This window comes from Callospermophilus lateralis, chromosome 8, assembly GCF_048772815.1.
Source record: "Callospermophilus lateralis isolate mCalLat2 chromosome 8, mCalLat2.hap1, whole genome shotgun sequence".
Lineage (NCBI taxonomy): Eukaryota > Metazoa > Chordata > Mammalia > Rodentia > Sciuridae > Callospermophilus > Callospermophilus lateralis.
Window position 1 is genome coordinate 6,340,336 of NC_135312.1, and position 16,030 is coordinate 6,356,365.

General features: G+C 48.7%; 1 protein-coding gene across 1 annotated transcript in view; it reads right to left on the bottom strand.

Moving 5' to 3' along the window:
- Positions 1-16,030, bottom strand: part of Slc2a9 (solute carrier family 2 member 9) — a 153,233-nt gene that overhangs the window by 89,076 nt on the left and 48,127 nt on the right. Inside the window, exons 5-6 of the mRNA XM_076864316.2 lie at positions 11,602-11,726; positions 8,324-8,469 (exon numbers count right to left, since the gene is read on the bottom strand). Of these exons, the coding sequence (XP_076720431.1) occupies positions 8,324-8,469; positions 11,602-11,726 (271 nt within the window). The remainder of the gene's footprint in view (positions 1-8,323; positions 8,470-11,601; positions 11,727-16,030) is intronic.

Here is a 16,030-nt window from a genome sequence, read left to right on the forward strand (position 1 = left end):
CAGCACTTTGCCCAGGAGAGCATTTGCTTCCTACCCTTAGGGAGGAGGATGAATTGCAGTGGACACAGCAAGACTGCAGGACTCACTGCTCCCCAAAGAGGAGAGTCAGGACCCAGAACCCTTTAAAGGACTCTGGACTTAGAATTGGCATTAGGAATGCGGCGGGGGGGGGGGGCTTTTGTCCCATTTCCCTCCAAAGGCAGTTCTCTGCACGACTGCTCCCTGCCCACCTGACCCTTTACTCCAGCCGCAGAAAGCACCTGGGCAAGCCACAAATGAGATGCTTCATCTCCAGGAGGAAGAGTGTGATTGCCAAGGTCAGTTGTGAGAAGGCTGCTGTGCGGCTGGGGCTTCAAACAACTCTCATTGGGACGAACATGTTTCTAGTATTCTTGACAAGAGTCAAAAGTTCCTCTCTTCCTGGGTTCGAATGAGGTCTGGAGTTGAAAAGCTCACGGAAGACAAGTGCCTCACGTCTTCATCCATGTGAGACAAACGAGACCGAACAGGACTTTTCACCTGACTTCCTACCAGGGCCCTAACCACTGGACAACCTGCCAGCTCCCTATCGAGTCAGGCCTTGCCCCAGTACAGAGAAATCACCGGCTGGGAACTGAGGAAGCCCATTTCCCACTGCCGCCCTGCTGCACCACTCAGGTAAGCAGTGAAGCTCCCCGAGTCTGAGCTTTTTTGATCTGCGAAACAGAAATTAGCAATACTCACTCCTGGGTATTGCTTCTTGAATGAAAGGAGATGGTGGCCGACATCGGTTCTGCACCAGCTCCAGGCGCTGTTCCAAATGGTGCACATTTCTTTTTTAACCCTTTATAGAGTCCCCACTAAAGATATGTCACCATTAATCCGATATACAGGCAAGGACCCAGGCTCAGAGAAGTTAGCTGCCTATTCAAGGACCCATGGCGAGTGGTGGGAAGGCCAGGATGCAGAGCCAGGGTGTCAGGGGCAGAGGCAGCACAAAGCCATGTGGGGTCTTCCTGCGGGAGTTCACTCTTCCAGGACATAGCCACCACACAATGTCACCCCTTCTTAATCTCATGGGAAACGCTTCTGGTCTGAGCACCTTTCTGCTTTGTGGATCAACAACGGTGACTGCTGAAACCATCGTATTGTGATGCCAAGTCTGTATTTTATCATGAGCCAGAAAGAGCTGGCACCTGCAGGCAAACCAGGACCCGGTCCCCGAAGAGGAATTTATGGATCACTTTGTCTTTATGGAGAAAAACAAAGGTGAAAATGAGTGACCACAACAGAACAGCAGGTGTGACGTTGAGGACACTCTAAAGGTGGAATCGCAATGACAGAGTGTTCAAGAAACTGTCACTGAGAATGTGGCCCATCAAAACTTCTGGACCACTGAAAGTCATATTTAAAAAGGACAAATAGTAGCGACAAAGCAGAACTAGTAACACTGGAGAACACTGAAATCTGTATTTCAAAGAGTTTGATTTTTCAGGAAACAAAATTGTAGGTAACCCTTTGGAAATTTTATGTAAAAAAAGGGAGAAAAATCACATTAAATTAAATCAAGGAAAGGGATCTAAAAACAGAAATTAGAATATAAATAGACATTAAAATCCACATAGCTGTATGCTAACACAATGGAAAATTTTAGTGATATATGCGACTCCATTGAAAAGATGGAAAATAACAAAATTGACTCAAAAAAGGAAAAAAATAAATTGTTAATTAAGGAAAAGAAAGACTGGTAAAGGTCTTCAAAGAACTTCTCCCCAAAGGACAACCGGCTGAGACAGTTTACAAGGAAGGTCTTTTGATGATCTAAGTGTGGGTTAACCATTAAACACTATATAGGGGCTGGGGCTGGCTCAGTGGTAGAGCACTTGCCTAGCATGTGTGGGACACTGGGTTCGATCCTCAGCACCACATAAAGATAAATAAATAAATAAATGAAATAAAGGCATGCTGTCATCTAGAACTATAATTTTAAAAATATTCTATACATATCTAATCTATGTGTAAGCACATTCATTCTAAATAAGATATTAATGAACCAAATTTGACAATATATAAAAAGAAGAGTCGGCTGGGGATGTAGCTCTGAAGCTCGCCTAGCAGGTGCTGGGTCCCAGGTCTGATCTCTAACACCATAAAGAAAGAAAAAAGGAGTCTACCATGACCAGGAAGATGTATTCCAGGGGGTTGTGAGGACAGTGTCATGAAGGGCACTTTGATGGCATAACACCCAATAATTAGCTACCAGATAACAAAAAAGTATTAATAGCTTAATAAATATCAGAAAACATCTCACTCATTGCTGATGGTCTCTAAGAACTAAGATGAGACAGATAATTCTTGTCAAAATAATTGTCAGTTTCAAATAATAAAAGATCACAATAATGAAACACAACAGGTATTGCCAACAGATCAGGAAAAATGCCAACAATGCTAATCATCATTGATATTCTAAGCAATTCAATGAGACCTATCAGTAAAAAGAAATGAGATGTGTGGCAAAGAGGAGAAAATGATCACTCTTTGAAGATGCTGTCAACAATCACTATTTGATTTGTCTAGGGAAGCAAACAAAGACTATTAGAAAGCACGGGGAATTCCAGATTCATATATGTCAGTCAGTGGCTTTCCCATGGTTTGTTAATAACCAGTTAGGAACAGATGATGAAAAAGGAAATTCCAACAGCAGCAACAAAATAGAGAACATCTTAAGAGAATCATGGTTTCTATTTCCTTAGTTAAAAATCAGCAGCAGCCAGGCGCCAGGGCACATACTGTAACCCCAGTGACTTGGGAGGCTGAGGCAGGAGGATTGTAAGTTTGAGGTCAGCCTCAGCAAACTAGTCAAAGGCCATAAATAACTTAACTAGACCCTATTCTAAAAATTTTTAAAAATTATTAATTTTTTTTTGTTTGAATTAGTTTTACGTTGACAGTGGAATGCATGTATGCACTTGGATATATCATACATAGATGGAGTATAATTTCTCATTTTTCTGAGTGCACATGTTGCAGAATCATATTGGTCATGCAGTCACATATATACATACAGTGATAATGTCTGTTTCATTCTACTATCTTTCCTATTCCCCCATCCCTTCCCCACCCCTCCCGTCACTTCCCTCTACCTATTCTAAGGTAACGCTATTCTTCTCTAGTGCCCCCTCCCCCACCTTATTGTGAATTATCCAAACGTCCATCAAATAAAGAACAATGGAACAAATATCAGGACCCCATAGAATAACTATTTTATAATTATTAACATTATCATGGTAAATAATTATAATCATCACACAAAAAGCTAGAAGTGGAATGAATCAAATTGTGTGAGATCTTAGAAAAATTAATGAAAACAAATTTTAAGAACTGTTAAGATGATCACCCAGAGATAGTGAGATATAAAAGTCTTAATGTTTTCACTTTCCAAACTCTTCCATATTGCATACATTAGGTGTGGATTCATCCTAGTCATAAAAATCAAACCATCGATGGAATTTCAATGACTTTGCTTCCTTTCTATAGTGCTTCTTTCGGTACTGGGAATTGAACCAGTCGATTGGTCACACTTAACCACTGAGCCACATCCCCAGCTCTGCTCTTTCCATATTTTATTTTGAGACTGGGTCTCCCTGAGTTGCTTGGGCTTCAGTAAGTTGCTGAGGTTGGCTTTGAACTTGTGATCCTCCTGTCTCAGCCTCTGACCTGCTGGGATTATAGGCATGGGCCACCGTGCCCAGCCCTTTTTTTAATTTCTAAATGTTCTGAAATGAGCACAAACTCTTCTACATGGGAACAATAGGGACTGAGTTGGGTGTGAAGTCCACACAATAGCAATTGGCTCTGAGCTTCTCTTTGCCTTTCCCCCGGCACTGCATCTGAATGGATGTCCCTAGCATATGTGACCATTCCTGACCCACATTGTTCCCATCTCTCTTCTCATAGGTCTGCCTATGACTATTGTAAATTCCTTTATTTTCATTTTTGCAAGATAAATAGCTATTTAATGCATTTTAAAAAATATCCTTTGGAAGCATGAAGTGTCACATGGGTGTCCATCCACCACCTGTCTCACAGTGCCTCTGAGCACATTCTGACTGCAACCAGGGTCCACCCTGCTCCCGCTCCTACCTTCTGGGGCCTCTTCTGAGCACCACCTTCTCCCACTTCCTGCAGCCTTTATGTTTCAAAGTAGCTGCCTGCACAGAAGAACAGCTTTTCTATTTTTTAATTTTTTTTCAAAGCTTAGCTGTCTCAGTTTTTGAAGGTAAATGACAAACATGATTGAAATACAGAAGGTGAAATTCTGAAACTCAGCCGAATAAGTGTGGCTCTCACTTGGTTGGAACATTGTAAATCCCCAAAGAGATAAATGAAAAATTTCCACCTGATGTTCCTGCCTGGACCAGAAGCCCAATAGCCACCTCCCAAGAGCATGAAATAAACAAACAAACAAAAAAGGGTTCTAATGGGTTGCTCACACACCCTCCTCCCAGAGTCAAGACCGTCTGGAAATTCCTGATGGGGAAGAGACAGCCTGCAGGGACCAGGGACCTTTCAGTGTGAGGCTTCTCTGCTGGTGGAGGTCAGGGGGCAGGCACGGGCAGCTGCCTGACCAGCATCCCGCCAGTGAGCCCTGTGGTTCCAGGGAGAGTCCCCTGCCTGGGAATCTAGGTTCCTGGTCCAGCTCTGCCTCTCAGGCTGCTCATGTTAGTGAATTTGTCCTCTTGATCCTTGCAAAGCTGCTCATGTTCTTCCCCGGCCCCTTCTTGTGTCTGGCCCCTCTGTTCTACCTGAAGAGGGGTCAGTTGCAGGGACAGTGCCCGTCACCCACCAACCTCACTCAACCTGTCCACCGGCTCTAATCCTGGCTCCTAGCGGCTCATGGCTGACCAGCCCCCGGGTCTTGGGTGAGAGCCAGTCTTCTCCTTGCTGCAGCCCAAGAGCATTTTTAAGCATGTTTATCTTCCTACTTCTGTGAAGAAGGCCTCTGAAAGTTGGGTAGGGGTTGTGTTGAATCTGTATATTGCTTTGGATAGCATGAATAGGTGAACAGTATTGACTCTTCCAATCCGTGACTGAGAGTGACCTTCCCATGTACGTGTGTGTTAAACAAATCTAAAGTTCACACAGAACCACAAAAGACCCTGAACAGCCAAAGCAATTCTGAGGGGGGGGGGGAGTTGGAGGCATCACATTCCCTGATTTAAAATTATATTACACAGTGTTAGTAATCAAAGGAGCATAAAAACAGACGCACCCGTCAATGGAACACCTAAGAGACTCCAGAAATAAACTTCAACAAACATATAGAAAATTAAATTTTGAGAAGCTTGCTGAAAAGACAAAATAGAAAAGAACAGTCTCTTCAATAAATGGCGCTGGGAAAACTGAATATCCATATGCAAAAAAAAAAAAAAGAAAAAAGAAAGAAAGAAAGAAACTGGACCCTTTTATTATATACAAACATCAACTCAAAATGGATAAAAGACCTAAACATAAGACTTGAAATCATAAAACTCCTAAAATAGAACATAGAGAAAAAGCCACTTGACATTGACCTTGCCAATAAGTTTTTGGATACTGCCTCAAAAGCTCAGGCTGCAAAAGTGCAATGTAAATAATGGGGCTACATCAAACTACCCAGCAAAGGAAGCAACCAGTAAAATGAAATGGCAGACTGTGGGTTAGTATCAAGATATATTAAAAAATCCACACAACTCAATAGCAGAAAAACAAACAACCAATTTCAAAAATGGAAAAGAACCTGGATAGATGTTTGTTCAATGAAGACACAACACTGGCCAATGGGTATATGGAAAGATGCCCAGCAGCACTCGCGGTCAGGGAAATGCCAATCAAAACCACAATGAGCTGGTACCTCACAGCTACGGGGTCGGCTCTCATCAAGACAGAGGTAGGGGTGGGCCAGCCCTTGTGGAAAATGGCATGGAGGTGCCTCCAGATGTTAAAAATAGAACTATCCTGTGACCATGCTGTCACTCTTCTGGGAACACCCAAGGAGACAGAATCACCACACCATATGGATGCCTGCTCTCCAGGGTCACTGCCTGCTCACACAGCCAGGGTGTGGGACAGCAGAAGCGCCTCTGGGTGGAAGACTGAACGAAGAATGTATATGACTTCTGTGCAGCCTTGGGAAAGAAGTAGGTCTTGCCATCAGCCACAACATGCATGAACCCGAAGGACTTTATACTAGAACTCAGCCAGGATCAGAAAGAAAAATCCTGCCTGATCTTACATGAGGACCAAAAAAAAATTATCTTTAAATCAAATACTCATCCATAAAATAAAATAGTGGTTACCAGGAGGGGCTTCAGAGACACAGAGGGACTGGGAGCATTTCCCCAAGCACTCAGGCCTCTGAAGCCTTCTTCTGTCCTTTTTACAAGAAAGGTGTGGCCCTCCTGTCCCAGGGGTCTGACCCACCCACCTCTCCAAGGCACCTCCCTCTCCCTCTTCTCTCCTGCATCCTCTCCCTCTCTCCTCTCCCTCTCCTCCTCTCCTCCTCTCCCTTCCTTCACCACTATGCCCTGGTCCTCTGGTTTTTCTGCCTCTAAATTAGAGTCTGGGGACTCCCCAAACTGTTCCCTCTGCTCAACACCCACTTCTGTCCCTCTCCCCACCAGCTCTGGCCCAGACAAGTCCTAGTCATCACTCGGCAGGAAAACCATCCCTGACCCTGCACGGAGACACCTCTGCCTCCCATCACGTGATGCCCACTGGCCACTGCCTTCCTGTGAGCTGCCCAGGGCAGGGTGGCTCTGCCCACCACTCCAGCAGCGGAGCCCAACGCCTGGTTCATATTGTAAGTACCTGTGAGTGGGCGGATAAACCCACCGCCTCTGGGCTCCTGCACACATGTCAGCTTGGCTGCTCTACTATAGGGGCAGGTTGCAGAAGCAAACAGAAATCACTGTGCAGGAGAGGCCCGTGCATGAGGTGTTCTGAGGACACACTGAACAGTCACTTTTGCAGCAATACTTTCCCAGAGGAAGTAATGTTTGAGCAGAGCTCAGGGACTTGGGACATGCCATCATATCTGCTATTGAGGAGGACACGGGAATCAAAGGGCCGGGCACCAGTGCACTCCATGCCGAGCCTGCTGGCTAAGAATGTCTCCACTGCTTGCGCCTCCCGCTAGAATTCAGCAGCGCAGGAGCCGAGGTCCTCAAGCACCTGCAACACGTGCTGGACACATGCTGGGCTCTCCACCATCATGAGCTCTTCCCCCAGACGCATCCTGACCCCTCCCTCCTTCCCTCACCTTCATCCAATACCGGGCAGCAAGCCCTGCTTCCTCCCTGGTTACCACTGGTTCCTCCCTATCCCCGGGGCCCCAGCCCACCTTCACCGCCCAGCGCAGCAGCAGGGACCTCTGCCAAGCCTCCTGCATCCCTCTTCCCCCTCCCCACTGTGGCCTGTGCTTCCCCATCACCACCCAGAGCCCCTTTCCAGTGTGAATCTGGTCATCCCCTGCTCTAGGGCCACCTGCGCTCCCTGTCCCCCTATTGAAGTTGGCTGGGCCCAGTGAGCAGGTCCCTCCTGCCTCCTCAGCCCCCAAGCCCTCCCAGTTGTTTCCTGAGGGCTCTGTCCCATCTTGGGGCCTTCTCCGTGATTCCCTTTCTCCAGAGGGTCTTCTCCCACCCCTCCCCCACCGCTGGCCTAGCTCCTGCTCACCCTGGGGGGCCCACTTTTGAGGACTGCCTTTGGGAAGTGGAAGTTCACCCCACCCCTCCCCGACCTGGATGAGACCCTTCTCTTTTGCTGAGACCACACTGCAAGAACATTGTTGAGCTGGAATTCGAATCCAGTCTCCTGTTCACCAAACAGCAAGCCAAACCAGAAGATTGCAAGATTACTTATTTAGGAAAAAGAAAAAAAACAAAAAAAAACCGCAAGAGTGAAATATAGTTAACTAACATCTTGGAAGGTGCCCAAATTATATTAAATGAAAACAGCAAGTTGCAAAGCAATGTGTATGGCATGACTCTATGGAATAAGCCACAACAAACCATGGATGTTTATGTAGGTTTTCAAAGCACAGAAAACGCCCATGAAAGGCGAATTGAGCTGCTGGCAACAGTCACTGGGTAGGTGGATCTGAACATCCTGTACGGTTTGAGCTTGTTGAGTTTGTGTTCTTTATGTCTTAAAAATATGAAGGGACACACAACCACTTCTCTCCAATAACAAGTAAAGGGCTTGACCACTCAGGATGGGGCTCGTGGGGATGAGCTCCTGGAGCAAGGACTCACGCACAGGGTAACAGTGAGAGGAAGTGACGGGGTTGGCCAGAAGCCACACTCACCTTTCCCAGCAGCTCAGGCAGGCCCAGCAGCTGCCCCACGAACACCCCGATGCAGATGAAGATGGCGGTCACCTGCCCCAGAGAGCCGCGGATCTCTTTGGGTGAGATCTCGTTGAGGTACATGGGGAGCACACTGAGGGAGACGCCTGAGGAGGAGGCACACAGCTGTCAGAAAGCGGTGTTCCCTGGGGGAGCGCTCTGGTCCCAGCCCCTCGCTAGCCTCTGCTCTGCTCACGATGACAGACAACCTTGGAGCCAAAGCATCATTCCCAGCCTGCTGCACAAATTGTAGGGTTTCCTTGGGCACTCCATCCTTCCCCCCACAGGGTATGGCTGGGAGGTGCATTTCCTGGGAGAGGATACAGCTGATAGTGGTGGTGTTGGTGGAGGTGGTAGTGTTGCTAATGATCATGGTGGGGATGTTCATGGTGGTAGTGTTGGTGGAGGTGGTGATGATGTTGGCAGTGGTAGTGTTAGTGATGGAAGTAATGATGGTGGTGGTGCTAATGATAATGGTGGAGATGATGATGATGGTGTTGGTATCAGTGGAGGTGATGGTGGTGGTGATGGTGGTTGTAGAGGTGATCATGATGTTGGTGGTGGTAGTGGTGGTGGTGGAGGTGATGATAGTGGTGGGGATGATGGTGGTAGTGATGATGGTGATGGTGATGATGAGGGTGGTAATAATGATGATAATAATCAACACATATAGTGCTTACCATTAGTTGGGGTCCTACCCATCTCTCTGCATCTATTAACTTATTTGCTTTTCCTATAACCTTCTGAAGTAAATATACTATCATCTCTCTTGTAAAGATGAGGAAACTGAGGCATAGATATTGAGTAACTTTCCTAATCACCAAGTGGCATCTAGAGATGACCAAAGATGTTGTCTTGTCCAAAGAGTCCCAATAGCTCCCTGGCTCTGGAGCCTAAGCTTTTCCCACCAGCTTGAATTGCCTCTTCATTTCAGTTATGGGGCTTGGCTACAGCGGATAGGGACAGACCTATTTTACAGAATAGGTCACCCCCATATGACCTCAGTGCCTGTGAAGTAAATTTATATGTCAGAGGCCTATCAGACAGGTGTCAGGTAAAAGTCATAGTTACAAAAATGGTTTACAAAAACACTGCACACACCTGTTGATAAAAATGAGGCCTTGCTGGTTTCAGGCCTGGTGTCCCTGTGCCCGGCAGGGCTATTCTGAAGGCCCTGTGTAGGCCTAAACTGGTAGCAGTGCTCCCACAGGTGCATTCCTGACTTTAGCCCTTGGGGGCATGTTCTGGAGCCATGGCATGTTCTGGAGGTCCTGGTTGGAAGCCCTGTGACACACAAGCAGCAGGACCCTGGGGCAAGAAGCTGTGAGCTTCTCTTAGCCTCAGTTTCCCGTCCCCAAGGTGGAAGGGGATAAGGTTTGAGTTTAAGTTTTGCGGGATTTCTGTGAGAGTTCAGATATGCTCTGCACCTCCTCTTTCCAAAATGCTGTGCAAATTAAGACTGTCAGCACTTGCAACTATTGTCTAATTTTTTTACCAATTTGAGAGAATATCAAAAATTTCTTTCCAGTTTTGGCTTCCCATTGCCTCTAGCATAGCTCCTGACCAATAAGTGTGCTCCAAGATGAGCTGAGTTCATCCCCCTTGTTGGTATCCAAGGAAGCCCTTCCTAAGGGGTGGAGGGACCAGGAAAGTGAATACATGACCTGGATATCAATTATAAATTCAGAATCTCATCCACAGCATCTTAGCCCAGGACATAGCACTTAAAACAGCTTGAAAAGCCAAGAGACAGAAATTATTTGGAAAGTCACAAAATTTACCAGATGAAATTTGAACTTTTTATCCAAAACATGTATGTTAGGAGCAACTGGCCTCCTAGTAAAAAGCTGGCTCCCGATGCATTTAGCACCTGGTGCTCAGTGGGCGGGACAATAAGGGGAAAACGTGCTGTGATGAGTTTGGATCCCAGCATTGCGGTTTCTTCATTGGGTGGACTGAACCCCTTTCTCAGTCTCAGCTTACTCATCTGCAAGATGGGGTGAGGACCCTCACTTCCTCCTGCTTGGTGGGAAGGAAATGGCAGCCCATGAGGCTCCTGGCTCACGTGGGCCACTTGATGAGCACCTGAGTATCTTGTTACCTTCCTTACCCTGATGCCCTCCTGCTCACGGGGCAAAATGCTCATCAACTCCCCAAAACAGTGAGGGAGTGAGAAAGTCAGAATGGAAGAGGCAGTGAGGGTCATGGCGGAGGGCGTGGGCTGACTTCCTAGCTCCTCCGTGAAGCTGGGACAGTGATGTCATTGCCTTTACGGGGGCTGTGCACACGCTGGGTAAGTGCGAGATGCTTGGCAGAGCGCTGACATACATCAAGCTGTCAATACATGGTGACTGTTCTTGCTTGTCAATTGTGAAATGTCACGGGGACGGGACAGAGCCGAGGCTAGGCAGTGGTGGAGGAGGTGGGCTGTATGAGAAGCTCATCCCAGTTTGCCCAGTACCATCCATCCCAGGAAACTTCAGTCCTGGACAGACCAGGATGGCTGGTCATTCTGGACCCTGGGTGCTGAACCAAGCATCCCCACACCTGAATAGCCTCTCCTGGCGTCTGACCCCCTCCCTGGCTGCCCTTCCCCACAGGTTCCCTGGTGCAGGGCTTCACTCACACTCTGCATCACTCTGCCCTGGGTATTGGCCTCACCCTGGGTTCATTCTGGTCTCTGCTCGTGCTTCCTCTCCGACTGGCCCTTATAGAGTAGCCTGTGCCACCCCTGCCCCCTCGCTTTCTTCCTAGGATGTGTGCATCTGCTTCTTTTCTGTCCACCCCTTGCGATGTGAGCTGCAGGACAAGAGTCTTCTCGATGGCTGTGTCTCGGCCCGAGGACACAAGGCAGAGCAGGTGCCCTAGATGTGCTGGGTGACTAGTGAGTCAGGCAGACGGGAAGCACGGGCCTCGCAGAAGCTTCCTGGGAACCCAGATTTCCTTGGAACATGGATCTCATGATGGAGGTGACGAAGGAGGACATAAAGTGCTGAAGACCTCCAGCTGGGCGGGCTGACGGGGTCTGCCAGCCGGAGGTTCTCAGTCAGGTGCCAGGGCATTGCCAACAGTGTTTCATGTCACTGGACTTTCTCCCTGTGCAGAGTTCCAGCATCCTTGGTCCTGCCAAGTCAATGCCCATCAGGAGCCCAGTCTGTGACAGCCCCCAACACCGCCGGCAGTTCCAGACACCTCCTAGGAACGAGTCACTGCTCCCATCCACCTCACGGGGGTCTCACCTCCATCCACGCCCATGATGAAGCGTCCCACTATGAGCATTTCAAAGGCTTCCGCCTGGAGGGCAAAGGCCATCAGCAGTGCAGCCGAGATGGCAAACCCGTTGTTGACCAGCAAGGTGTTCTTCCTGGAAGGAAAGGGGTTTGATGAGGACCCCACTATGAGGCATGTCAAGGACCCATCCATCCTCAAAGCAGAAAGATGGAGGAGCATCAGGACCTGCCTGAGAGTCAGGACCCCGCCCCACCACTTGAGCTGAGAGACCTTCCTTCCCTCTGGGTTCCCCGCTGGCTCAACTAGGTCATTTCCAAAGCTCCGACAGCCCTGGCCCCCGGGAATCCCCTGTTGTGGGATTTTATTTTATCAATTTGAAGCCTTTCGTATAAGATTTCAGGAAATAAGGTCCCTCTTATGATCCATAAGTCAGGGTCCCAGGCAGGGGTGCCAAACCCGCTCTAGTTATTTTATGTTTTTTAATATTTTTGTAGGTGTAGTTGGACACAATGCCTTTATTTTATTTATTTTTATGTGGGTTGAGGTCCGAACCCAGGGCCTCACACGCGCTAGGCGAGCACTCTACCACTGAGCCCCAGCCCCAGCCCCATGCTCTAGTTATTTTAATGGAGAGAATTTAACCCAGGGAATTGATTAAGCAAGTATGGGGGTGGTGAGATGTCAAAAGGGGGACCTCTGAGGACGGATGCTGCCCACATTCTACTGATAACTTGAGGTTTTGAAAGAGAGGCCCTGAAGGACCAGTCAGAGCTTGGGCATGGGTACTGCCCACTGGTACTGCTTCCCCAAGGGGAACTCTGAGCACAGTTCCGAGGTGTGAACAAGAGCTGGAAGCTGTGATCAACCGCCATGGGCATTATTGGGAATGGTGGAAAATTCAGGCAAACCAAGCTGAGCAAGTCCTCTCTCCTCCTCCAGGGCTCCTGCCCGCAAAGGATAAATGGAGGTGGGGGGTGCAGGCCCCGGCCCCAGCCTGCTGAGCGAGCCGAGCAGAGCAGGGTATGTGGAGTGGACAGCGGCTCCATAAGGAGCATGGTGTTTGCCGCTCTGCTGGGCTCCTTCCTCTTCTGCCTCCCTCCCCCACCCGCCATCCCATCTCTGCCTTTCCTTCCTCCCTCTCTTTCCCTACCTTCCTTCCTCCCCACCTCCACCCCCTCCATGGTGCATACATAACACTACTTCTTACCCCATGCATCTTGGACTTGATGAACTGCAGAACAAGGTGTCCCCTAGAACAAGGGCAGGTGAATTCCCAGGGCAATAATCAGTATTAACTGCCATGTATCGGAACTGGGATGGCTGTTTTACTAGCATATCCTAAGACCTCGAGACCTGGATTCCTGCACCAGTTCTACCTTTTAGGATGTGGGAATCTTTGCTCAGTTTTTTTCTCCTCACTTGCAAAAAGATCATAATAGCTCACATTTATGGAACTCTGGCTATATGACAGACCCTGTTCTAAGCACTTTCCATAAGCTTCATCTAATCCTCAAATGTCCCAGTGACAGTTACTGTTTTTTTTTTGGTGGGGGCTGGTAACTGGGGATTGAACTCAGGGGCACTCGACCACTGAGCCACATCCCCAGCCCCATTTTGTATTTTATTTAGAGACAGGGTCTCACTGAGTTGCTTAGCACCTCGCTTTTGCTGGGGCTGGCTTTGAACTCACCTTCCCCCTGTCTCAGCCTCCTGAGCTGCTAGGATTACAGGCGTGCACCACAGCACCTGGCTAAGGTAGTTATTCTTGTTATCCCCATTTTGTGGACATGTTAACTAGGGCACTGGCAAATCAGAAACTTGTTTTAGTCGTACCATTAACAAGTCAAGGAGCTGGAGAAATGACTCAGCTCTCACAGCTTATTTCTCTCTAAAGACTCAGTGAGCCAGGTGTGGTGGCACTTGTTTATAATCCCAGTGAGTGGGGAGGCTGAGGCTGGGGGATCCCAAGTTCAAGGCCAGCTTCAACAACTTTGTAAGAACCTGTCTCAAAATTAAAAAAAAATAAAAAAATAAAGGCTAGTGCTGTAGCTTGTGGTAGAGCACTGGCCTAGCATGCACAGGGTCTGGGCTCAGTCGCCAGTACTGGAAAAGTAAAACAAACAAAGGAACCACTGGACTCCATAGTCTTGTTTGGTAAGTTGTGAGAAGCCAGGGGCTTGGAAGGAGACTCGTTATTACTTTTAGGAGTTAGGTCTCTTGATTCCACACCAGAGCCTGCCCCGCTTATCTGACTTATCCCACTTATCTGTCTCAAACTTTCTATTACATTTTCTCCCCCTTTTACATCTTCCTAAAGAATCCCCTAGTCACTGACTTTTGTGGCTCCATGATTATGTACCAAGATGGCTCATTACAACATCCTCTGTAGTAGCAGTGACATAAACAACCTGTGTCCTCTGTTAGGGGACTGTTTAAATAAATTGCAACACCTCCCCCTAGTGGGGCGTTCAGAGAGGGACCTTTCCAGGTTGAGATGTGGAAAGACCCCAAGGTACAAGCGCCAGAGGGGAAGAAATTTGTGTAAATGTGCAACAACGTGTGTGGAAAAGCTCTGTGTGTGTGTGTGTGTGTGTGTGTGTGTGTGTCTGTCTGTCTGTCTGTAGACTAGGTACAAAAAGCTGGAAAAGACGCACACAAACTGGAAATGCTGGGAGCCTTCTGGGTGGGGAATGGAGTGACCGGAGGGCAGAGTGGAAAGGGACCCTTAATTTTACATCCATTGGGTCTTTTCCAAAGTGGAGCCACACATTTTAACAGTGAGATGTCCTCATGCTGTTCAGAATGACATGCAATTAAAAACCTAGGAGCTGTTCATTTCTGGAATTTTCCATTCGATATTTTCAGAACACAGTTGACTGCAGGTAGCTGAAGCTGTGGGAGGAGAAACCACACAAGGGAGGCCACTGCACAGAGCTGCCATCTGCCCTCCCTCCCTTCCCCTTCCTCTGGAACCCTGTGACCTCCCAGCTCCAGGCAGGATGGGCCAGTGAGAGCCTCCTGTCAGGGCTGGGCGGGGAGGAGCAGGTCTCCCTCCCCCTCTGCCACAGCAGCAGCCTCACTCCTCTGGCCACCAGCCCTCTCCCTGTGGTCCCAGCCGCCTGGACCCTCCAGAGGGTGGCTCTGGCCTTTGAACCCCAATAAATGCTGCCTCTCCATTTTGACTGCATCCCAGGGGTGGGAGGAGCTTGACTGTAAAACATCAAAGACCAGAGCCAAACGACTCTCCCTGCAGCTCCCACCTAGGGTCCGCTTCACCCCACGAGGCCCCACAGGACACATCCCTGCTGTGCAGGGTCTAGATCAAATGAGTCTGTGGGATGCTCTGCCAGGCTCTCGGGTGGCACAGTGTGCTCCCTGCTCTACAGACGGCGAGGAAGAAAAGGCTTCGTTAGAAACCACACCCAGCTCCTGCTCCCAGACACCTTCTCCCCGGCCCTCTGCAGCCAACGACACCTGGCTCTGGATGACATGAACACTGGCCCTGAACACACCATTAGCCTCCCGGTGGCTGTGCAGCCTGGATGCTCATCAGATTCTCCAAAGGCACTTGATGTATAGTCACGTCATTCAGTGACAGCGATACATCTTAGAAATGCGTTGTTAGGCAATTTCATCCATGTGTGGACAGCGTGCAGCGTGCTTAACGTACCTAAGCGGCCACCATGTTACTTCACGAGAATCTTGACCGAGACATCATCGTGTGACTGTAAAAAGATTCTCGGAGAATCTCACTCCTCGGTGCAGACTTGCGCAAGGCCTCTATGATACCAGAAAAGTCGTGGCGTCTGCACAGATTATCTCACTTAATCTACCACCTGCAGCTTTCTGTGCTAAGGATGTCTTCACAGAAGGGGAAGCAAAGGCCATTATCAGATGACAGCCTCAAATTCAGCAGCCCGCCTGCCAGCAATGAGCTCTGGCAGAAGACGTGTGGGTGTCCTTGGGGTGGGGTCTCCCCACTAGACTCACTCCACCTCTGCTCAGTCGCCCTACACACACACCTCCGCGTTGCCTCTCTGTCCTCATCCCTGCCTGCTCCTCTGCTCCATTTTAGGGGGAGACTCACTATCAATTGTGAGCTTCCTGCTGCTCCTTCCAGGCTGCTCCTGGATCAGCTCATCCCTACCCACCCACCCCCGCCCAGAGAGGCCATTCCTGAGGCGCCATCAGCAATATCTACTCTGACAGAGCCCACTGCTGACTTTGTCTTCCGCTCATATGGCCTCTGGCGGCCTCTGGCTGCATTGCCAGGCTGGATGGCCCCTCTTGGTGGAAACATGATCTTCTCCAGACGCCTGGGTCCCCTCCTCTGCTTTCTCCCTTCTCCTGGGCTGGTTCCCACTCATCTCCTGCCCCTTGAACATGGAGTGTCCCCAAGCTCCAGCTCATCTCTCCCCTTTGCACTCCTTCCCTGGA